Below are 24,939 nucleotides of genomic sequence, written 5' to 3' on the forward strand. Positions count from 1 at the left end.
AAAGGGAATTATTTACAAAAGGCTTGACCAGCACCAAGGGAAGTTGGTAAGAGCTTCTACCATTGGCCTCAGTGATTTGGTTAGAAAAATCAGAAAGACTTTCTGAGTCTATTATTCTTCTGCTGACTTTTGTATTTCGAGTAGGCTGACTACAAAATCAAGAACTCCATGTCACTGAAAGGGAGAGATTTCAACATTCAGACTAGAATAGAACTGGGGGGATGGGTGAATTGGTTCTGGCAAAACCAAATCAATCGAGCAAAGCTCAGCCTTCATTCTGTCTTTCATCCCCAGACATCTAATCAGTGGGATGCTCATTACTCTGGGCATCTGTTCCCCACCCCACTTGGCTCCTCCTTACCCTAAATTCACTACTGAATGGGAAAAAGCTTCTTAAGTGAAGTTTGGTAAACGCTGTTATCTAATAGTGAAGCTTTGGCTTCAGTTTCCCATGAGAAGACTATTACCCAAGAAGTTCTAAGTTTGGAGGCTTTAATTCTACCCCCTCCCCCACAAATTCTTATAACTCTATAGAATTTCCAGCAGACATACAGCTCATTTGTGGTATATTTAAGCCTACTGACTATTGCTTTGTTGGTTTTTTTGCCATTACTGTTTGTGATATTGTCATTGTATTATCCAACCACAATATCTTGGTGCTAGATGGTTCTGAAAGCTTTAGAAATGACAGACTGATTGTTCTTGCCATGGCTGTGTAACACAGAAACTGCCTGTGCTGTGCTGAGGTTAACTTTCCTGGTCTGCCGTGGGCTGCTGGTGGATTACAGGGAGCAAAGCAGAACACCAGAGGTGTGGTTTCCAGGCTCTCTGTGCAGGGAAGCAACCTCTGGTAGAGGGGAAAGGCAACCTGCCTGTTTCCCCCTACAGCTCCATATGGTGGCAGATGCTCTGTAGGGTGCTTCTGAGAATCTCAAAGTTGGGAGCAACTCACTGTACCTCCAATGTAGAGGGGAGTGTTGAAGCTGACAGAGGACTGTTTCTGGAGTTTTCCTAGACTCTTGGGAGTCCCCTTATCCACCACCAGGTTCAGAGTTTGATTCAGCATCACGAGTTCCACACTATGAAACTGCCCATCATTGACTGTTTCCACACTGAAAGTAAAAGAAGAAAAGAGATAACATTAACAATGAACTATCTCTGCCCTGTGGCATCCTGTAGGTACCACTCCATGCTCCTTTACAGTCACAGTGTTCACAACATTTCCCCTAGCGTGAGCCTCCAAGGTACAAATTTAAGCATTGTGGATGCCTGTACAGGCAATACCTACACATATAGAACACTTGAGAGGTCAGCTAATCAGGATGGTAGCTACTGGCACTGGAACAGGTTGTCCAAAGAGGTCATGGCTGCCCCATACCTGGAGGTGTTCAAGGCTAGATTGGATGAGGCTCTGAGAAACCTGATCCAGTGGGAGGTCTTTAAGGTCCCTTCCAACCATTCTATGATACCATAGTTGTGGGTCCCAGGGCAGAAAAGCAAGGGTGCAGCTATATGACATATTTGCTTTGGTAGCTAAATTACACTAAAATCCCCAGTTCTGCACTCTCAGATGCAGCCTGTGCCTCTGTAACACTGCTTGGTGCCCATGTTGCAGATGGATCACTGAAATGATGTTTTATTGTATGGTTAGTTTAAACTCAAATTATTTCACAGGGACAAGGAGGGACTACAGTATGGAGTGAGACACAGCAAGGGCCTCTGAAACCAGCATTCCTCACAGCAGAGGCACCTCGGAACTACCTGCTGAGGCATAAGGACAGGCTGAGTTACTCCGAGCCAGAGAAGGAATGCAGGAGGTTTTGGCTTATGAATGACTGGGGTATTTTGTTCAATACAATACAGCCCTACCTGAACGCATAGAAAACTGACAAATTGCTACTCCTCTTTGTGAAACATTTAAGTGTAGATTGAGGCTTCAGAACAAGACGTCAGGAGCTTGGTAGGGGGGAGGGCAGGGGGGACAGGGAGCAGGCAGCCACCTGAGCAGACAAGATATTAAAGGCACTGTGTATTCATCGCTCAGGTGTCTTGAATAGTGATTTTTCAAATGCGTGAAGCCTGCAATGAGTCAGAAAACTCAACAGCTCTTTGCTAGTCTGCACCACATACAATCTTCACCTTCACCTTCAGTTCGTTCTCCCAGAAATTAAAAGATGCAGTGGTATATATCAATTTGCATCACACTATCATTTTTTATTTTCAGGGCAGCTTCAGCTCTCAAGTCTTTATGCTGCATGTTGAAATTCTCTAAAACAACTCGATAGCTTCATGCACTCCTAAAAGCAAGGAGGGCCAACAGTGGGTTACCTGCTCTTGAGCAAAGAGGCTTTCAGATTAGGCTTGTAGTTGTAGACATGATGGGACATATCCACTGCTGCTGATGTAATTAAATGGTACAGCCTCTGCTCCATTTGCATGCAAACATCAATGCATAATGAGACTTCAATTGCAGTCGTGGTTACAGCCAAAATTAGCCTGTGGTCTTTGTAAACTGCCCATGTGCCAGTGTTGCCAATACCTCTAAAGCCTGGCCTGCGAGCACCCTTTTCCACATTCCTCCCGGCAGTGTTGCAAGCTGGGTGGTGGTTCTGTTACATATGGATAAAGACAGAAAGCACGAACTGTGGGATTTAGGCATCCTGAGATACTGCTTAGCCAAAAATTTGGATTTGGGATTGTTGCATGAGTGCTAAATATCATATTAAATGTAGAAGATAAGTTTTAAGAACGGGTTTCTGCTCATTCACGTGGCACAGAAGCTCAGCATCCTCTCTCAGTAAGTTACAAAGTCATAGACCAGATTGCTTTTTAAAGCTGCAGTATAGACATCTCTGAGCTATTTATCCAGATTTTCTTTACTGTCAGTGGTGAGGAACAGGCAGACTTGAGCAGAGACTCATCTCTGAGGTTGAATCACATTCTCAATGTATCCACCTCTCACCTTAGATGACAGGCTGCCTATCCATAGTGCCCAGTCCTGCATAACTGATGTGTAAGGCCACTGTAGCATGGAAATAGGACCCCAACTTCAGAAACAAATTACGTGACTTGGAAATTACCAGAATTCAGTTGTTCCTGGAAGAAGCTTCATTTCTGTAGTGTTTTGCAGTAGACCTGACCTAACTGATTATAGATGAGCAATATCAGGCAGGAAGTCCGCACTGCGGGTGTCTCTGAGGATGTGTGTGTAGGAAGAGCACAACTCTGTTTCAGAACTGAGCTAACGCACCAGCAGTGCTGCTTGGCCCTACAGGATTTTGGGGTGAACCACTAACACATAAGCCTTTAAAAGTTCATGTAAGATGACACGGGTTATAAGAAGACACCAGTATATGAGCACCTTTGCTGTGCGGCTTTACATAAACCTGAGCTAAGATAGTTCTGCCACAGAAGAGCTCCTGGGAAAGCTCTGCTGCCTGAACTGCTTGGCCCTGACTTACAGGCAAGTAACTGGGCTGCGGGTGCTGCCCATCCTCAGAATGGCGAGAGCGCCCTGGGGAGCTGGGTCTAAGCAACCTGAAACTTATGGTACTGTTCAAAGTGTTTTGAAGGAAAAAAAAGGCTTGACGGTGTACCAAATTCCAGATCCAGTTGATCCAGGTGACAGTCTGGCTCAAAATAAAGCTGTATCAGGGCCACTGCAAGGGCAGTGAGTAGCATGGGCTGGGATAAGAGGCTGGGGACTTAGGCTGGACTCATTGCCAAAGGCGATGAAAAACACGCCTATCATCACTGTTCCCACGTTCCTTGTACTGGGGCCCACACCTCTAGCAGACTACTTTATGGATTGACAACTCCAGTAAGTTTGAAAACAGCTGGTCCAAACTTTCTGTTTAGTTATCCTTGAATTCTGTTAAGTATCTGCCACATTACAAGAAACAGCTGTGGTACAACGACGTGCAGACTGGGTGATCCCCATGTGCACCCTGCGTCTCCAGCTGTTGTGCTGCAATGCTTATTTCATGCGGGTAGAGCACTCGGACTTCCAGCTGAAAGGTCTGAGATAAATGGAAATGCAGATTCGTATTTGTTAGTCTCTGCAAAAGTGCCAGCGAAAGGAAGAAGTCTGGCCAAACCCACTGGCTCTGACAGCTGAGCAGGGACGAGGTGGGATGGATGGCTGTACGGCAGGGACCCCTTCCCTGGCGGGATCGATATCTGAAGCTAACACACAAAGCCACGTCGTTCTCTGTAGAAGGCTGAGCCATAGCCATTTGTCAGAGGACAGCATTATCACATCTGGCAGGGCTCGCTCTTCCCTGGGCCAGGATTTCACAGGCATTAATCACCTACTCCTCCTCGGTGGGTGCTTTTTCCAGATTGATGAGCAGGCAAACAGAAGTCTGTGTGTCCTGGTGCTGTAAGTAGCCACCCCACGTGGTGCTCATGCCTTTCAGCACCCTCGGGCTGGTATTTCTGCTGGAGAGGGAGCGAGAGGTCCCTGTCTGCAGGTACAGGTGGATGAATATTACTCTGTCCCGACTCGTCCACTTTTAAACTCTGGATTAAAATAATCTGCGCCTGGACTTGGAGAAACAAAGTAATTTACAGCCATCACCCAACACTGCAGCTTTGTAAAGCAGACCAAGACAAAACAGGCAAAGCCCTTACTTGCTTTTTTGAGAAGACGCAAACATATGGTTGGACTCGATGATCTGGTGGGTCTCTTCCAACCTGGTTATTCTATGACATGATGGAAAAGCTGGATGTGGACAGCTGGGATGTCAGGAGATCCCCAGCCAGAAGATACTTGTGTTAAATCACTTATATATTGCTGTTGCTGACAGAAAGCCGTTAGAGATGCCTTTGGATTTTGGGAGAGATGGAGACAACGCTGGGGGAGAAACCAGTGGTGAGAGAAATGCTCTGTGACCTCTCCTCGGAGCCTCTCGTGTAGCTGGGCCTTTAGGAGACTCGGCAATCGTCTGAGACAGCTGGAGACAGTGGCTTGGCTGGGGATGAAGGGGAGAAAGCCACAGACGCCGAGCAGCGCAGCGCAACGCGGCTCGCAGCACAAACTTGCTGCGCTCGGCTTTTTTCCAAGGGGCCTCTTCGTGACCCAGCTCTCTCCAAGGGTTTTATTAAAACCTTAACTGAATTCTTATTGGGAATCAGGTGGTCTGACCGAGCTCCTCCCGAGCCAGCCCGCGGGGTGTCCCTACCTGCCCCGGAGCCAGGCACTCGGGGGCTTTCCTGGCAGCCCCTGAGCTCGGAACCTGCCGGGGAGACACGGGCAGAGAGCTGGGGAGCTGGGATGAAGCAGGAACACCGAGGGGTGCGCACGGCGGGGCCGCGGCCAGCGCTGCGGCGGCAGAGGGCGGCAGAGCATCACCGAGCGCCGCATCCCAGCGCAGCACCAAGCCCGGGATTCCTAGCGCTGCATCCCAGCCCGGAATTCCCAATGCTACCTCCCAGCTCGTGTTCCCAGTGCTGCATCCCAGCCCGGAATTCCCAATGCTGCATCACAGCTGGGTACCACGCCTGGAATTCCCAGTGCTGCATCCAGGCCCAGCACCAAGCCCGGGATTCCCAGCGCTGCATCCCAGCCCAGAATTCCCAGTGCTGAATCCCAGCCCAGAATTCCCAGTGCTGAATCCCAGCCCAGCACTAAGTCCAGGATTCCCAACACTGCATCCCAGCCCAGAATTCCCAGTGCTGCACCCCAGCCCAGCATTCTCAGTGCTGCATCCCAGCCCAGCACCAAGCCCAGAACAGCCAGTGCTGCATCTCAGCCCAGCACCAAGCCTGGGATCCCCAGTGCTGCATCCCAGCCCAGAATTCCAAGTGCTGCATCCCAGCCCAGCACCAAGCCCGGGATTCCCAGCACTGCATCCCAGCCCAGAATTCCCAGCACTGCATCCCAGCCCAGAATTCCCAGTGCTGCATCCCAGCCCAGAATTCCCAGTGCTGCATCCCCTGCCTTGCCCGGGGCGCTGCCAGGGAACGGGCAGGCTGTGTTGGCTCCTGAAACAGTCCTCACCATGCCACACACCTGACATTGCCATTCCCCAGCTCCCTTTTTGGAAAGGACATAACCATGCTTGATGGTTAAATCAAAATAATCTGCCCAGGCAAAGCAAGGGAGAGGGGAAGGGAACGGAAGGAAGAAGCCAAAGGGCTGCTAGATTTGAGACATCTGCTTTTCTTGGGGGCACGAACAAACCGAGTCTCAGCTTTGGGGATTTTTGCAAGCTATTAAAAGGGACAGTATTTTTTTAGCCAACTTCCAACTGTTTTGGGCCACCGCTATACGATACCGTACACAATGTACTTGTGTTGAATAAAAGGGAGGATCTGTGTTTGAGGTGCAAACAGTTGAAGTGTAAGCAAGGATTTTCAGGAATGTAATAACTAAACTTGCTGAAAAAGTAAGCAGTAAAAGGAACCAAAAGAACAGTTTCATATAAAGCTAAAAGATTCGTTAGGACCTGCGAAAGGCTTCTTGTACTGCAATGAGCAGCCTGATGAGGGCTCATCTCGTCAGAGCTTCACAGGTGGTGCTCGTAGTCTCTATAGGACCTTGGGTCTTGTCACAGTTCTTTCATATATTCCCTGGGGGTTTATGTTTAAGACTTTCTCTTCCTTTCTTTGTGTGTGTGGCATCTGATCGGATTTGGCCAAAGAAAATAGGAAAGCAGTGGGTTTGGGAGAGGAACTCAGCTTCAATAGCTCCCGAGACAACCCTGGATCCAGCACCTTCTGCTGCCTCTGTGCCCAGATGGGAGCTTGGAGCTGCCCTCACAGGGAAGGGAGGCCACTAGAGAGAGCCCTTTAAGAGAGTAATTAAAATTTCATTTTGCAGGGAGCTGGCCTCATCTGTCAGAGCAATTCCCTCAAGATGAGCCGACGGACCCATTGCACCGGGCACTGCTCACAGGCCATGGACACGGCCTCTGCTGGGGTTTAGACTCCAGAACACAGAGAAAGAAAGTGAAAGGGATGCGTATTAAATATAACCCCCCCAGGGAATATGTCAAAGAACTGATTTCCACTCTCATTTTTGATCTATTTCTTTTCTCCCTCTTATATTTTCTTTCCCCTCTACTCCAGCCCCAAGCACACACAGATGTTATAAACGCTGACTCCCCTTGCTCTAATACCCACGAGAGATTTAGAGCTGAGCCACTATAAATATGCCAGTGAACAGAAATGCATTAAAGGATTAAAGCATTCAATTTGAACTTGTAAAATCTGGGCTTTGGGGTGAGTTTTTTTCACTGACATGTAATATACCTTTAGTGCAGATAGGGGAGAACAGCAGAGTGGATAAGTCAAAAACAAAAATAGCTTTAAGTATCACAGCAAACCATGTTGCTGAGGAAATGCATAACCATCAATTATGTAAATGAGGACACCGATTCATTAGCTACAGTCTCCAGATTTTCCTGACCTCTGCCTTAATGGGGACGTGCCTCATTTGAAGCGCAGGACAGAGCAAACACAAGGATGGTAAGTGACTGGGGAGCGAAGGCCACGGGGAACACCGAACTTAAAATAATATTTGAAAGCATCTGAAGGAGAAGGGAATAAGCAGAAATCCACGTCTAAAAGAGCTTACGGAGCTTACAACACATGGGAAGAGCAGGCACTGGGGAAGAGGTACCAAAATCAAGAAACACAAGGTGAGAGCTGCAGGGAACTGCACTGAGATGTTAGCGATCTGGGAGCTGCAAAACTCCTACCGTGCCAGGCTGACTTCAGGTGTCAGTAGTGACGGTTTGTCACCTTTCCAAGCTATAGCTACCTCCCACCCTTAGTTCCAGTTACAATCAGTCCTTGGCCTAAAATAGATTTAAACTTCTCCATGGCAACAAAGGAAAAATCATAATTGGAGTAGTGTTAGTGCTACCTCTACAGTAACACATCACTTTGAGCACTATCATCTTCAGAAGCCAAATAAAAACCACATGTGGAGGAAAAAGTATGAAAAATGCTAATGAAACACAAGGCTAGGGAAATAAGAGGTGAAAGAGATATATTAAAGCACTCGAGTTAACTTTCAGCTTAAAACATACTCTCATTTGTTATGTTCAGTCCTGTTTTACATGACTCGAGCGTTAGGTCTCCTGGGGCGAGAGGACTCACGTTAAGATTTTTTTCCTTGATACCTCCATTTGCATTTGCTTGGTTTTATACCTTCTCCCCTGCTCACAGCTCTGTAGACCACCCAAACAAACCACCTTTCTCTTCTTGGTGTTTACTGCCCTTAAACACTGGCAGCTGATTACTGTATCTCCCTCAATGATCGTTTGGCCAGGCTATGCATATCTCATTTCCAGTCATAATTCAATTCCTGCAGCACCCCCGCCAACAGTGAAAGTTATTGTATTACCAGCCTTCTAAGAGAAAAGCAGGGACCTTTTTGTACCCCTGCAACGTGCAGTTAACACAATCCTGACCCCTCTCTCTCGACTATTCATAGAACGGTTGGCCAGGGTAAGCACTCCTTGTTGGCAGTGAATTCTCCCAGTGTCCCTGACACCTCCCTCCAGCCCCACTGCTGGGCAGCTGAAACTGCTCCGCTCTCCTGCAGGATCACTACGTCTCTGAGAATTTGTTAAACACAAGCGTAATGGCAGTAAAAATAGCTTGAATGAACTCCTCCAGTCCAAGGCCTCTCCTGAATGACAGATCACAATGTTCCTGCCTTCCCGTCCTGCTCCAGCAGAACGCATGTGCACATCATGGCCCGCAGCGTGCTGCGCTGCTAAGAGCTATTGCATCTTGGTGTCTTTACTGCAATGTGCCTCATAGAAAATAACAAACCCAGTAAATACAGAGTGCGAAAGCAATCCCGTAGAGGTTCTGCAATGCTACTGGCACTCATTACATCAGTTAACCTTAAAAAAATGAGTCTGCAAAGAGCACAGAGGAAGGCAAGCCCTGGGCCAGCAGCAGGGCAGCAGCACGACCAAGTGTTGTGTCCCCTCGGCGCAGGGACAGCGCGGGTCGGTACAGGCATGTGGCACACACTGGGGTCTGCAGCGGCACAGCCCCTGCCCGCGCTCAGAGGAGAACAGGGTGCCTGCGCTCACTTTTCAGTGCTGGTGTCAAGCCCTACTGCACACAGCTCTGCCATTCACCCAGGTATCTCGTCTGAGTTCCTGATGAAGCCATCCAGCATATGTCTTCACAGAGCCATTCCATCAGAAGGGATGCTTTACATCATCTATCCCCATTTTCAGCTTTGGTACATATAACAGTGTCTGCTGTTTGGCAGCAGGGACCAGGGTTGCTACAGAATACGATTAAAAGTGCTTCCTATTAGAATGGCAGACAGAGAATGATGGGTTTTGTATTGAAGGCTAAGACTCAAAAGAGAAAAAGCTGTGTCTGTTTACAAACCTGATACACGGTCAGGAAACAAAATTGTTCCCACCTCATCTGCGCCAACGCCCCTACAGTTGTAGCCTCTCCTTCCACAAAAATAAACGAGCCTTACTGCTATTTGACAATTAGCGTAGCAGCTGCCCTGCCCACCTTTTCCAGCAGCACTGGGCACGCAGGCAGACTCAGAGGTGTGGTTCACAGCTCTGTCTGGGGAAGAAGCAGCGAAATGTTTGTGGCCAGAGCCGTGCCGCACCTCCGCGATGCCCCGCAGTGCCGGTTCTGCATGAGCTGCTGCGAACACACTGCATCGCCTGAATCCAGAGCCTGGCGCTTGCTATGAATGGGATAGAAATCTGTCCCACATGGTGCACAGATAAACTTTGCGTTAGCCATCATGTTTACAAGAAAGTTACAGGCAGAAAAAAATAAACATACTATATGAGCTGGTTACATTCTGTTGCAAGGCAAAAATGTCCCAATTCAAGACATGTGCCAGGCATTAGTGCAAAGGAAGTTTATTAAGTTATTTTGACTATCATTAGGTTTATTCCAGCATTGTCTATTATTAGAGTACTTCAACCTTTCTCTGATGTAACCTCTATTTAACAAATTGGCACTGATGCACTAACAACTTGTGCTGTAGCAAGAAAATACCTCTTAAAATATCTGTGCACACCTCTCTCCTAGTTAGGGACCAACAAAGCAACCAGCAAGGATGGACACAGCATAACTGCTCCAGCTTCCCTTCTGTCCCCCGCAGCAGGGAGGGAGCTGCTGGGCAGCAGGCGTGGGGCCGTGCAGAGGACAGGCAGGCAGTGACTAAAGTAAGAGGGTGCAGACCAGCTTATGGGTGGCTGTTTCAGAAGACAACATCGAATCAAGTTGCCTAACAAATACTCAGACTACTAACGATCTGCTTATACGTCGTCGATGCACCGCAGCTATCACAGTCTGTAGAAAAAGTGATTTGAGAGGAGTAGGACTGGCTCCTGCCACCTATTTGAAGTTGATTTGGGTCTGCAGCAGTATTCTGATTTTTTCAAAGCAGCAATAAAGGTGACAGCGATGGTGGAGATGGCCACGTTCCTAATCAAAAGGATACAACTAACATCTCTGTTTGACTTCAGGTGGTCATTATACAAGTTACAGATTTTGGGCTGAACAAAGTGACTCGAGACCCCTGAGAATGTAACTCCATTTCTGGCAGTACCCCAGGGTGAGTGGCTTTAGATGACCCGTTCCTAACTTTCCATGCCTGGTACACAGACACGTCAATGCTGACTTGCTTCATGGAAGGTTTTGCCTTCCTCAGATAAAACCTCTCCCTCTGAAGTACCCTACACACATGTCTAAGGTTAGAAATAAAGCTGTGGGACTGCAGCATGGTGTTTCTGGGCACTCAAATATTACACTGAAGAGAATGAGCTGAGCAGAGGCAAGGAGAAAGAGGACTGATGAGAAACTGTTATTCTTGTGAGAGATACTGTGGAGATTTACAAAGAACAAAAATTAATTCAGATTAACAAGATTTTGCCTGCTAAGTCCTCAGGCAGCTGAAGGACAAAACTTGACCCTTCTTAAGCTTCATCTCAGTAGAAGAAAGTTTCTGAATTTCATGAAAGCAAATATTTGATTCTAAGCCTAATGATAAAAGTTGGATGACATTTTAAGGTCTTGGCCCTACATTTTCACTGTTCTACTACACAAAACCCCAAGAAAACCTAGGGAAAGGCAGTGTTTGTAATTTGACAAGAACTCACACACTTGTCTTTTTTGTCCCATTCAAATACACAAGAGCCCTTTATAAAGGCAAAAAAATAATTAATCTGTCCCTTGCCTTGGCTCATGCAAGATGTATAAGTACATTTAAATTTTACAACTTTTACTGTGCAGGTCAGAGATTAATACTGGTTTCTTTCATTATATTTGATGCAAAATCCCTAAGGAGTACCTGAAAAAATAAGTGTGTGTGATGGAGAGAATAAAATGAATTGCTAATACATGGAATTGTTAGGAGCTCAGTGATATCTCATAGAAATCTCTGAGAAACAGTCTATTTAGAGACCTTCCAGAAGTATCAAACAGGAATCCCACCAGGGACAGGCACAGCACAAGCTGCAGACTATGAAGGTATTAGGAATGAAAGGACCAGTCATGCAGTGAGCTCTGCAAAGAGACTTCTGCTAAAAACTGCGTTTGACAAGCTCTAATAATGATCCTATGAATAATTAAGGCTTTCACTACTTCAGCACATTCCTCCCTTGAAGGCAGTAAATTAATGGTGAAGCCTCGCAAGCTTTTCAACAGATAAGCAATTGCACGTAAAGAGAGGCGACTACACAAAAATCCCATCTCCCGTATCTTTGGAAGGTGTGGAAGTTGCTTCCACCACCAAAGCAACTGTTCAATCTCAGCAACAGAAGCAATGAGAAGCCTGTGAAACCTGCACAGAGGACCAAAATCCTTGAGTGCTACCAAGGGCATGGCCAGAGTCCTTTTGTTGGACAATGAGTGCTGGTGGCCACATGGGCTGTTCCCCAAGCTCCAGCCACCACAGGCAGAGGCTGAGCGACGTGGAACAGCTCGGGGAGTTTGCAGATGCTGCTGGGGTCACAGCCTTGTGCTGCTCCACAGCCTGGAGGGAGAAGGGAGGAGGAACCTCACGCTCCAGAGATGTGCAGCATGTTTCTGAAACAGTTTTTCTATTTTTTTGGGGCATTTCTCTACTTTTTGTGCACAGAGAACCAGATTTAATTTGTCATCCCGCAGCCATCACATATAAGGCAGATACAGTGAGGATTTAAGCTCCCTTATTTCAGGCCTTTTCCTTTAACCATAAGAACAGCTGTCTGTGCTATGTAAGAATTAGCCAGACCATGAGAACTGCATGATACAACCTATGAGAAATATTTTTAATGATGTAGCATTTTTGAAAACAGATTATGCATGGACACTTTTAAAAAGAATTATAATGTAACTTGGATATAGGCTCTGCAGAAAGACAAAACCAATTAATTCTTAAGTTTTCCTAACTGCATCCTTTTTCACTGCTGTCAGGAAGCCTGCATGAAAACATATGATTTTACACCAATGACATCTGCATCTTGCTCTTTACCAGATATGACAGCCTGTACGCAACACGGCAATCTGGGAACTCGGGGGGAATTACATTAGTGGTTTGTGTCAAATTTTGATTTTCCATTTTACTAGGAAGGATTAATTTAGCATCCAAATCAATAGGACTGTGTGGCAGCATAAAACGTATCTGAAAAAAAAATAAATAAGGTCTTATCTCTTGTTCAAGGAATATATGTAGGGGAAAAGACTGAAAATAGGAAGCTCTCCCTGTAGAACGCAGTTAAACAGATAACGATATCAACAGCTGAACGGTGAAACTGCAGAATTACATGCTCTTTCTTAATCCAAACTTTTAACAATTGGAGAATGGTGGTAAATAAAAGCAGCACATTCCTCATCAGTTAGTATCTTTAAATTAACACAGAGCATCTGTGTAAAAGGTTTACTTTATTTCAAGAGTCCACTGTTGGCTCAGTACTAAGCACTGTAATAGCATTGAAGAATAACTCTTCCAGTGCAGAAACCAGGAGGTCAATAAAGCACGCGGAGACAGATTTCTGTTCTCATTTGTGCATCTATAGAATATTAAATAGAAAAAAAAATCCCAACAAATATGAATCCTACTTCAAAACTGGATCTTCTATAACATGTTTACTATGACATCCAGGAAACCATTATTCTGCGGCGTGCAAATAAGCAGTTTCAATAACAGGCCTGTTGGCTTTTCTTTTAAAAGGGCAAGTTCAATCATTGCATATTCATGCATTAACTTGTATTCCTTTCTAACTTGATGATAAATGACAATGTATTTTAGGTAGTCTTTCCCATTGGACATTTGCTGACCTTTATCTGACTTAGAAGGAAAGAAAAATCCAATGTTAACTTTAACCTTTCTATTGACACACACCATAGGAATGAGTACATGTAAAACAAACCTGAATGTACAGCAAGTTAATCTTGGGCTTTTCCAGACTAACTTTGTGTTGCAGTTCTACTTAAATCTGCTCAAAGGAGCAACTAAGGTACCGGAACGGGTCCACCTCAACAGCCAGACACCTGATTTAAAGCACCACAGGGGAGATAAAATGAATTGCTCTTTCCCTGCATGCCTGCAATCCGCTACGATGCCACATCCTGTCCTTGGTCTCCTAGGACAGTTTTGCACAGTGATGCTGCCTGCAGCATACAGGGTAACAGTAAGTTCAGAGCACTCACTCCTTGTTTCTGGTACAAACCTGTGCTCTGGCTCTGTACTGAAGGGCTGGGGGAGAGATTTGCACAGTAACACATTGCATACTTCATCCTTCCAGCATCCTTCTGCTGAATGTGACTGAAAATTACCACCAAGTACATCTTACTTGCTGCTGGCTTCCAAACCTGTCTGATTATAGGTTTTATCTTATCCCTACAGGATATTACCTCTACTGGCCAAGAACTTTGCTAATTTTACTGTTCCTAAGTACTATTAATAAATCTTATCATGGAGATTCGGATGAAGAATTAGAGATTACGTGGCCTGCCAATGACTTCCGACATCCCATCATGGGAGTCGCTGAAATAGCCAGCAAAATATCTCTGTTACTGGACAGGACCAGGTCAGTTACAGATTTCCTGCAGTTGTAGCTGGCATGGCTCCCACCAGGCAGTATTTTAAAGCCTCCTCCTCTTTTGGCAGACTCTTCTTAGGGAAAACAAGAGCCAAAGCTCTCTTTCCAAGAAGTGGACTCCCTTGGAGGGTAGCAGTGCCTGATATTGCCCGTGAAAATTAATCTAATAGTCTTGCAACAGAGGTTTCAAAGGCAAACAGTTCACTTCTGCTGAGACTGAGATTTAAATGAGGCATCAAAACAAGACAGCAAGGAGTAGGCAATAGAGAAGGCAAACCAATGGTTGAGACAGAGAGTTGAATGTTTCAGGTTCTCCTAGCAACCTTATTTTTAATGAAAAATTGTAGAAGTTGCAGAAGAGTTCCCCAGATTCTTAAGGATTAGGTCAAATGCATCACACTGAATCAGCTATTAATTTAATCAAAATGCAAGTTAGGATTAAAAGCACACAATTAAAAGTATGGATAAACTCATGGGAGCCAGTACCAGGTATAAAAAAACTTCAGTTTCCTCTTAAAAACATCCAGAAGGTATTAGTGACACTACTTAGAAATTATGGCCCATGCTCTAATAATGGAAATGACTGACTTGTTCAAGCTGCTAAAGAAAATGTGTGATTTTCCACTATTTGGCATTTACCTCTTGAAACTCAGTGCCAAGCTGGAAGTCATGTTTTAGCCAAACAGAGCTCACACCTTAGCTAAAAGTCAAACTGGATATATAGCGAGGTCAGACCAGATCCACTCAAGCCTTCTACCCTCAAATCCTATGATTGTTAAGAAGAGAAGCAGGTTTCCTTCCCCTGCCGCTGCCCTGAAGGAAAACAAGTCTTTCAATCTGTTTAGAGGCTCTTTCTGACATTCTTTAGCTGCAGTTTTGCTCAATCAACCTAATCTTTTCTCATCAAGCTCCATGCTAATCCCATTTTGCTCCACTCCTTAAACTAATAAAAGATTAGAGTGACATTTTAGAAAGGGCATCGTATTAAGCAGCTTCTTTCCCATCTCAACAGATCACACAGTACAAAATGTAGTGAACAGACCATTAATCTTATGGTAATGAGATGTCAGTCTGAATGGAGACCTCCTCCTTGATCAATATGAAGGGCGCAAGAATAATGAGGACACTGCTGCTTGCCACCTCTGGCAACTTTGCCAGAAGGCAGCAGATCCATAAAGTGTTGCTGTGATGGTGGCAACAGCTCTTGTCACCACACAGCTTTGCCTTGGACAATGGGGAGCAAGCATCCAGACCGATCCATCACCCCCTGTGCTGCCCACACATACTGAGCATTCCCCTATGTTCTAATTAGTGGCATAAAACTGTTAAACAGCTTCAGCTTTGCTCTAACGTGAAATCAATTAGGATTAGCAGCCACACACCGAGAATTTTTTCACATCTCTCTGGCTGGTGAAAATCACTAACTAACTACTTTCTTCATTCCTACAGTGGACAAGCCATTGCTCTTCCTGGTGACATCCCTGGTATTATCCATTTTGCAGGAAGGATTTTCTTAAACAAGAATCCCTGGTATTATCCATTATGCAGGAAGGATTTTCTTAAACAAGTCACCATTCCCCCTAAAGAAAGTTCTGTACCACTCCCATCCTCCTGGAAGACTCAAGTTTTATCAGGTGCTGAGAAAACTGCTCAGCAAAAGACCACGGCACGTTCTGGCTCGTGAGGCATCGTTTCACTGCCTCTAAAAGGATGCTCTCCCTTGAAGAGTGAGGTGGGCTGGGAAACAGGGTTTGTGTAGTTACTACTGATACAGTACGAGTTCTGCTGAAAACATTCACCCCATAGAGGAATCCAGCCCTTCTCCTCCTCTTTGACACAGCCCAATCCTGCAGTTGCACAGTCACTGGTCTGTCTTGGTACAGTAGATTAATGCTAAATACCAACATCAAAGAAACTGATTATTTGGAACTATTTCAAGGTCAACATTCACAAGAAACTAAATCTTTGAAGTAGATGAGAAAACACAGTATTGTTCTGCAATCACAGTAGGACACTATCACTGGTATTGCCAATAAATGCTGATTTTTAACCAGGCAGTCTCCATTTAAGCCTTTATTCTGATTTTCTTATCTAATCACATAAATAAAAGGGATACAGTGAAATAAAATAAAAGCTTCTTCTCCCATGTACTTTACTTAGAAAAGTCCTATCTCTCCATTTTTTTTGGAAATCAGCTCTTTGGTAAAGCTTTGCTGCTTACCTGTATACCGTGGTTGGTGGAGAATTCAGCGTGTCGTAGATGAGCCTCACGTGTCCTTGGTACAATTCCAGAGCCAAAGGGTCATTGTCTCCTTTGTATAATAAGATGCCATTGTCCTTGTCTGTTGCTACCTGTGGGACGTTAATAATCAGGTGAGGCTGCTTGAGAGTTATTAAGAAGAAATAAACCTGTATCAAAAATCATACCAAAATCATATACGCAATTCAAATATAATTTAACAAATCACATACACGAGCAAGAACAAGTGTCTGGGTGACACTGAGTGGGCCCCTACCTCAAACAGGTCATCCTTCCACGAAGAGACGGCTCCCTTGTTTTAAGTCAGAACTAGTTTTCTGGAGATGAAAGCTGCAATTTCTTCGATTCATGCTAATAGACTGTTGCTGTCTTTATGTCAATACACAAATTTATTTCTCAGCCACTACCCCAGCTTGAAATGGAAGTTTAGAAAATCGGCTCTGGCAGTAGGAGGAGTGTGTCACAATTACAATTTCAGCAGATGCTGATCTGTTCACAGACTTTCAGAAGGGAAGAAGGACCTGTCCCCCATCTAGCATAACCAAGAGTTTATTCACTCAGGCTGAGTTATTAGCAAGTCATGCCGGGTTCAAATGGGACATTGAGAGAGTCAGGAAGAACAGAGTAGCCCTCATCCCTCTAGCCTTGATGTACATCAAGGGCAAAAAGAAAAAAAAACCTTGAACACTGAATCAAAACCCAAGGACTCCACTTTCCCAGTCTCCAGCTCTCAAATATCTCTCTAAAAAAAAACCCAAACCAAACAAACAAAAAAAAAGAAGAGACAAAACGGGATTTTTTGATACAACCTGCCTGTTATTTTCACAGTATGCATTTCTTAAGATTTCTTGCTTATTTTTTATAATGGCTCTTAAATGTCAAAATGAAACAGTAAATTTAAAAATCTGTTTGCATTTTATACATGTTTAAATACAATCCTTTTGCACTTAGATTTCTTTTTCTTAAGCACTCTGTAACAAGATTTCTTCTATCTGTTCTTAATAATCAATGTTTTATTCTAATTTTAATTCACTAGTGATTAATTACTTGATGCAAGAACAATATTCAGCCTGGGAAACAAGAAGTGAGACTGCCACGTGCATGTGCTGTCTGTAATGATCAGTTCTGTTCTTCAGGCTGTGACTGATGTGCTGTGTTTTGTACCCTTAAGAAGACACTGTCCAGATTTTCAGCTTTAAAGCTAATCTATCATAGTTGGAGCCTTTGGGGACCGGTGCTGTAAAGAGAATCTCTTTTGTGATTTTAAATAAAAGGGAATTTTGAAGAAAAAATGGGGTTTCAAATATACATAAATTGGCTTCTTTTTCATATGCACTGTATACTCAAGCTATTAAAGAAAAGATAAATATTAATTATGGATTTTTTTCATTAGCATAAACTTTGCAGGAACCACCCTTAAAAAATCTATTCCAAATGTGGAAATTCAGTCCTTTTTCACATGGCTGGACATTGGTATTTTAATAACAACTGAACTGCACTAAGTAAGTCTAAAATATGATTTCCAACTGTGGAATAACATCTCTTCAAATTGAGAAAATAAATGCAATACAATAAATATAAAGGGATGATTTTTCTTCTCACATCTTTTGCAGAGTGAATCTAGTATAGAAACAGTCCAGATGACTAACAGTCAGTGGCCCAGAAAGTGACATGTCATGACATAGGGGTGCTCCACACATCTCTACTAGAAAATGCATAAAGCTAGAAATTATTCCCTCATTTATTTTGGGGAAAAAAAGGAGATCAGTTTAATGTCTACTAGACTGCAAATGCAAGTAACTACCAAATCACCTAAATATCCTACTGGACTAATTATCCAAAATACCTTCGATCCACAGCCACAAAAACTACAGTAGTGGCATGGCATCTTTGGTATCTATTTTCCATTGCCTTCTGAACCTTAGACCTCAATCTAAATGTAGGTGTCACAACAGAACTGTAAGAAAATCCCAAGCCTTTTATCTACTGAGTGGGCACACTAAAAAAGTGGAGCAAAATATTGTCAGGAAAGGACATTTAGAGCAGCTTATTAAGTCTCTTAAATACTAAGAAGTAATTTCTACAGGATGAAACACAATGCTGTAAATCAGTGAAAAGACTGGGAGTTTTGCTAAATCATCTCTAATTACATTAGCGGTCTGGGAATAAAAGTGGTGAGATTCTGGAGGCAGGATACATGTCCACAAAGGTGCATTAGTCACTCCTTAATGTTTCATTAATTTCAGAGAACACAACTGGCTTACAAACTGTCTGTAACTTCATCAGCATCTTGGCCAACAGACCCTGTTCCTTCAGAATAAAAAATTATATACCAATATATTCCAGTACCTGAAGCGGTTGCAAGAAAGCTAGGGAGGGACTGTTTACAAAGGCTTGTGGTGATAGGACGAGGGGGAATGGGTATAAACTGGAGGGGGTTAGATCTGGACTAGACATAAAGAAGAATTTCTTCACGATGAGAGTGGTGAGGGACTGGAACAGGTTGCCCAGGGAAGCTGTGGCTGCCCCATCCCTGGAGGGGTTCAAGGCCAGGTTGGATGGGCCTCGGGCAGCCTGATCCAGTGGGAAGTGTCCCTGCCCATGGCAGGGGTTGGAACTGGATGATCTTTAAGGTCCCTTCCAACCCAAACTGTTCTATGATTCTATGATATACTTGTACATCTATTATTGCTTGGCAGAACACTGGGCTGGCAACTGATGTTCTGCAGGTCATACCTGGAGGGAGATGTTTGCCTGAGGGCGAATTTTGGCTGATGGCAGTTCCACGTAGGAATCCTTCCCAACAAAGTTGACGGTGATAAGCTTCTCGCACCTCTGCCCAGCAAAGCCCGCGAGGCAGCGGCAGACGGGCTCCTGGTGCGCCACGATGCACTGCGCCCCGTTCTGGCACTCGTAGTTATCACACGGGCTTGTCTGGAGCAGAACCATCGGTGGAGGAGTTTCACAGAAAAGTCCACTGTAGAAAGTAAAAGATAGAAAAAGCAGCTTTAATTATCACCGTTTTTTTAAGGAAAGAAAAATTTCCAGAGGTTGACTTTATATTGCTGTGGTACAGGGTGTCTGAGTGTCAGACTAGGAGAAGTCTGTCTAGAAAGCTGCCTGGAGGAGAGGGACCTGGGGCTGTTGGTTGACAGCAACTGAACATGAGCCAGCAGTGGCCCAGGTGGCCAAGAAGGCCAATGGCATCTTGGCTTGGATCAGAAACGGTGTGACCAGCAGGTCCAGGGGGGTTCTTCTCCCTCTGTACTCGGCACTGGTGAGACCGCTCCTCGAATACTGTGTTCAGTTCTGGGCCCCTCACCACAAGAAGGATGTTGAGGCTCTGGAGCGAGTCCAGAGAAGAGCAACAAAGCTGGTGAAGGGGCTGGAGAACAGGCCTTATGAGGAGCGGCTGAGAGAGCTGGGGTTGTTTAGCCTGGAGAAGAGGAGGCTGAGGGGTGACCTCATTGCTCTCTACAACTACCTGAAAGGACGTTGTAGAGAGGACGGTGCTGGCCTCTTCTCCCAAGTGACAGGGGACAGGACGAGAGGGAATGGCCTCAAGCTCCACCAGGGGAGGTTCAGGCTGGACATTAGGAAAAAATTCTTCACAGAAAGGGTCATTGGGCACTGGCAGAGGCTGCCCAGGGAGGTGGTTGAGTCACCTTCCCTGGAGGTGTTTAAGGCACGGGTGGACGAGGTGCTAAGGGACATGGTTTAGTGTTTGATAGGAATGGTTGGACTCGATGATCTGGTGGGTCTCTTCCAACCTGGCTATTCTATGATTCTATGATTTGGCTGTCTCGTTCCTGCTTTACTGTGTGGAAGCTTAGTGCCAAACTGAAATTCCCATTCTGAACAAGCCAGCTCAAACACTGCAAGCAATTTGTACTGCACTTTGCACCGGTTATTTAGCTCGGCAAGGCACAGCAGTCTGTTTAACAGAGCTTCTATTCCACACTGTGCCATGCAGAGGTTCCCAGCAAAACTGGGAGCCATTTAAGCCCAAACCTGAGATTTCTCCATCCTAGGCTTTGTGACTTGAGCCTGCCTCCGCTGTTTTAAATGGTAAGCAAGGGGAAAATCCTCTAGTTGTTGTGTTTTTTATGGCCTTGCTTGCTTTGCTGTATATCAGAGAGTGTATCATCACAGATAAACAACTGCTAAACAGTCTCAGAAGCAATGAACTGATATCTATTTGCTGTTTGCTGGGCAGCTTCCCTGAACTGGTTGTTTCTAAAAGCATCAAGGTCACCAACTGTATTTTATCTGAGTTCGGGGCTGGCAATGTCACAGAACAGAAAGGCAAAGGAAAGGAAGTTCTCCCAGAGTCAGGGGTAGCTGTAAACCAAATGCCAGATTTGTGAACTCAAATCCTATTCAGATCCAGTGGAAAGAGTTGTGGTCCAGTCTTAACTATATGAGAGGCCGAGTAAACCCCATGGGTAGGAACCTCTGACGTCTGAGGCTCAGGCCGCATCTCCCAGGAGCAGCGAGGGCTCAGTCCCCAGGCTGCGTTCCTGGATTCAGCCTGGGTGCACACTTCACGGGTCATTTGCTGGCGTGACTCAGCTGCACTGGAATATCGACAGCAGCATAGAATGAGCAGGGAAATGGGAGAAAGAGCAAAAAGCTGTGGTCATCTTTCACAGCGGTATCGTGTGTCAGACTAAACTGTAAACAGTAAATGAAAAAATCTCTGCCCAGTACACCCACTGGGCCTGTGCAATCAGTTGTACAACAAAGGGACTGGGGCCAGGCTCCCTGGCTGGCTGCACACGGTATGTCCCTGCTCCTACACACCAAATTTCTCATTACAACCACTGTCCAAACCCAACTAACCTTTTTTTTGCACTGATGAGAGAGCATAAATTCTTTGCATTAAGCTCGATGACTTCTTGAAAATGTGTAGACGGTAAAATGATGAAAAATGGGTAGGTTGTGAATGGGGAGCGTGCGTCGGGCTGCGTTGTGGGAATTGCTGCGGCAAGGGCTGTGGGCTCAGCCTCCTGCAGCATCTCTCTGAGTTACACAGCGTTTGTCAGCTTGGGGCCAGAGGGCTTTCCAGGAGAGGATTGTGGCAGACCCATTCATGCAGTGAATAACTCATTCGCCTAGTTCTGGAACAGTGAAATCCCACTCGTCCCACTAAGAATTTCCTCCCATTTAGGGACCACTTTGTGGAATAACAGTACTCCTATAAAAACAAAGCAAAAAAACGGCCCAAACCTCACTCCTCTCCAGGAAGCAGGTGAGCCCTGGAAGCCCAGTGTAGTTCCAGGCAACCTTCTGAGATACAATGAGAACAGAAACCCAAGCCATTACCCTGCAGTAAAGAGCACAGACACAAGATGTGCAAGAACAGCAACTACAAGAGCCACAACGTACTAAAGGCCAGTCTTACTCAGCCACAGAGACCAGGGCCTGCTGCCTCTGTAAGAGAAGGAAACGGAGATGACTGCTTCCCTTCTTACATTTTCTCATGTGAAATTTTGGACAGAGCACCACAGCTCTATCTTTAGCGCCGTGTGGAATGAGAGCCCAAACCTCTCCCTGCCCTTGTTCTCCCCACACACGCCCTCTGGTCCGCCTCTGGGAAACATGGAAGAGAGAGAAATTCACAACAAAATCAGACAGGCTAAATCCTGAACTGCACCAAAAGCAATGGAGTTGCTCTGATTTTCTGTTACAGAATCATTCAGTAGTTGGGCTGGAAAGGACCTTAAAGATCATCCAGTTCCAATCCCCCTGCCATGGGCAGGGACACCTCCCACTGGATCAGGTTGCTCAAAGCTTCATCCAGCCTGTCCTTGAACACCTCCAGGGATGGGGCAGCCATGACCTCTTTGGACAACCTGTGCCAGTGCCTCACTACCCTCACAGCAACAAATTTCTTCCGTAGATCTAATCTAAGTCTCCCCTCTTTCAGATTAAAACTGTGCCCCCTCGCCTGTCACTGCACTCTCTGATCAAGAGCCCTCCCCAGCTTTCCAGCAGGCCCCCTTTCAGTACTGGAAGGCTGCTATAAAGTCTCCCTGAAACCTTCTCTTCTCCTTGGTGGACAAGCCCAGCTCTCTCAGCCTGTCCTCACACAGGAGGTGCTCCAGCCCCCTGATCATCTTCATGGCCTTCTCTGGGCTCACTCCAACAGGTCTATGTCCTTCTTGTGCTGAGGACTCCAGAATTAAATGCAGGGCTCCAGGTGGGGTCTCTCGAGAGCAGAGTACAGGGGCAGAATCCTGTTTCTCGACCTTTTGATGCAGCCCATCGCCTGCAGGACTCCAAAAGACATGGGACTCCCATCCCATTGCTACCTCACTACTCTAAAAGGCAGGGAGCTGGGGTTAACAGGGACCCTCTATCTACCTCACTTCCCAGGTGATATTAGTGCTGTAAGTGGGAACAGTCAGAGGCTGCTCATGCAGAGGGGGCCGGGGGGCAAATCCCTCCCCATCAGCCAGTGCTAAATATCCTCTGCCAGAAGAGCAAAATCTTGCATAGGGACAAGCCAATCTATTAATTTCAACAAATGTATCTCAAAAGCGGAATGTGGCAGACAATACTGCTGCCAATCAATAAACCCCATTTACTTTGCTCCAAGGAGTATCTGGAGGAGACGTGCAGGGTTAGTACGGTGGCAGCAGCAGAAATAGGAGCACAGCGAGCAGTACAGCATATGGGAAGTGGTTGTCTTTGCTCAGTCTGATACGTTTCTCAAAGTAAATTTGTTTTTGGGAACATGTCTTTGTGAACATACCTAAACTATGTATTAGTTATAAACTAAGAGACTCCCTTCCTGAGCAAGACCCTCTGCTGCAGCATCTTGGCAGAGCCCCACAGAGGACCCTGCCCCAGCACCTCAAGGGGCTCAGCACCACTCAGCAAGAAGGGCTCTGGATTCCTCTTTTCAAGAAAACAAAGGAACATTGAAAAAATAGCAACAACCTTATGGGAAAATAGATATAAAGAAAACAATTTTTGCCAATCTAAGGTAGTTTCTGTTGGAGCTGCCCACCAGCACAGCAGTCAGACCTAGCCAGCATCGGTGAGCTGAGAACACACCAGTGCCACGTCCCCAGTGCCAGCCAGGCACTCAAGTGGACTGTCTGACTGTAGCTCTTTCCTGTTCAAAGCCTGCTTTCATTCAGTATATGATCCTTCTCTGCAATGTCAGCTTTGCAGCTGGCTGGCAAACATGTTAGGAGAGCAAGCGACGGATCAGACTAGGATGGACCCCACAGATGGCTTTCACCCCTGGCTTGATGTCAGGCATAATTTGTTTCCCAGAGGTGACGAGCAAAAGCGAGCACTGCTAACCCAGCCCATTAGCTTTGTTCTACCTAATGCCAATCATTTAGTTTTGTCTGTGAGCAACAGCTAGAAAGCAGAAAGAAAGTCAGCATATATAATTCTAATTTCATGGAAGTTAAAAATAATAATAATAAAATATCCACGCGACCCGCAGCAGCCTCTGCTAACTGGAAGCAAATGTTGAGAGAAGCCAGTGTGTCTGTGCTTGGTGCTGCTCTGAAAGATTCCCTGAGCTCCCAGTACGGCTCCTGCACAGCACCCCCCTTGCTGTGAAACCTCTTCAGAGGGTGGCTTTACAAGCGCAGCTGTCCTTCTACTGGCATCTAGAAGTTACATGAGCAACGGTGCCTGTCAAGGCCTTTCTTATTTTAAAATATGTTTTAAAATGTATTTTTAGAAATAATTAATACTATTTATTTCCCCAGCTGTGGAATATGGAGCACAGCCTGACTTGCATAGCTTAGCCAAGTCCGTTCTGACTGGTACGAACCCATGTATTTAAATGATCACTGCTGAATTTCTTGCAGCAAACTACCCCAGCGGGGAGCTCTGAAGCATCAACACAAAGAGGAAGAGTGCTTTCTATCAAGCTCAGCAGTCTTAATGTGGGCTTCACCACTAGAGCAATATTCATCAGGACAACACTACTGTGAGGCTGATTGCTGGAGGGCAGGTTTGATAAGTTAGGTTTTATCCAATGGGGTTCACAAGTTCTCAAAAACGCTTTCATCGGTAGGGAGTAAATGAATGCTATTTTGGGAAGAAAACACTAAAAACTTTTCAAGAAGAAAGTACATTACGGAATTGCAAAAGGTTGCTGAGTAATAAGGAAAGGTGCTGTGTGGAGCACAACCACACGTGACCAGTGAACAAGAGATGCTAAGATGGGAGAACAGCTGTGTGCATGCTGGTACTATTGCTTTTGGGGGCTGTCATCAGAGGGGCATCATTGTGCATGAGGCTCTGCATTGTTATGAATTACTGGAGTGCAATCTGTTCAGTCGTGCGGGGATGTAAGTTGTAACATCCTTATTAATGTGTGACTGCAAGTGGCTTTGACGTACAGCATAGGGACAACCATAAAATTGTTACAGGTCTATGCATTTATTATAACAACATAAGCTCCAGATAACTGGGAGGTCATTCTGCAAACTCACTGCTGGGAAATGATTCCTGATACTTAGCCAAAAAACTTTATTAATCATCATCTTAGGTCTCCTAGTGACCTTTGTCAGACCGCCCCTTGTGTTCTCTCCTTTTCATCAACACTTGGCAGCCTTCAAATACTTGCAAAGTTATCTCCTTGCTGCGCAGCCCAGCTCCTGAGGCACA

General features: G+C 45.4%; 1 protein-coding gene across 2 annotated transcripts in view; it reads right to left on the reverse strand.

Annotated features, from left to right (window-relative positions):
* SLIT3 (slit guidance ligand 3) overlaps positions 1–24,939 on the reverse strand; it is a 504,299-nt gene that overhangs the window by 5,455 nt on the left and 473,905 nt on the right. For both annotated transcript variants that reach the window (XM_069869312.1, XM_069869313.1), the window contains 3 exons: positions 19,033–19,273; positions 16,258–16,388; positions 958–1,112 (listed from right to left, as the gene is read on the reverse strand). In XM_069869312.1, coding sequence (XP_069725413.1) covers positions 958–1,112; positions 16,258–16,388; positions 19,033–19,273 — 527 coding nt within the window. The remainder of the gene's footprint in view (positions 1–957; positions 1,113–16,257; positions 16,389–19,032; positions 19,274–24,939) is intronic.

This window comes from Phaenicophaeus curvirostris, chromosome 15, assembly GCF_032191515.1.
Source record: "Phaenicophaeus curvirostris isolate KB17595 chromosome 15, BPBGC_Pcur_1.0, whole genome shotgun sequence".
Taxonomy (NCBI): domain Eukaryota; kingdom Metazoa; phylum Chordata; class Aves; order Cuculiformes; family Cuculidae; genus Phaenicophaeus; species Phaenicophaeus curvirostris.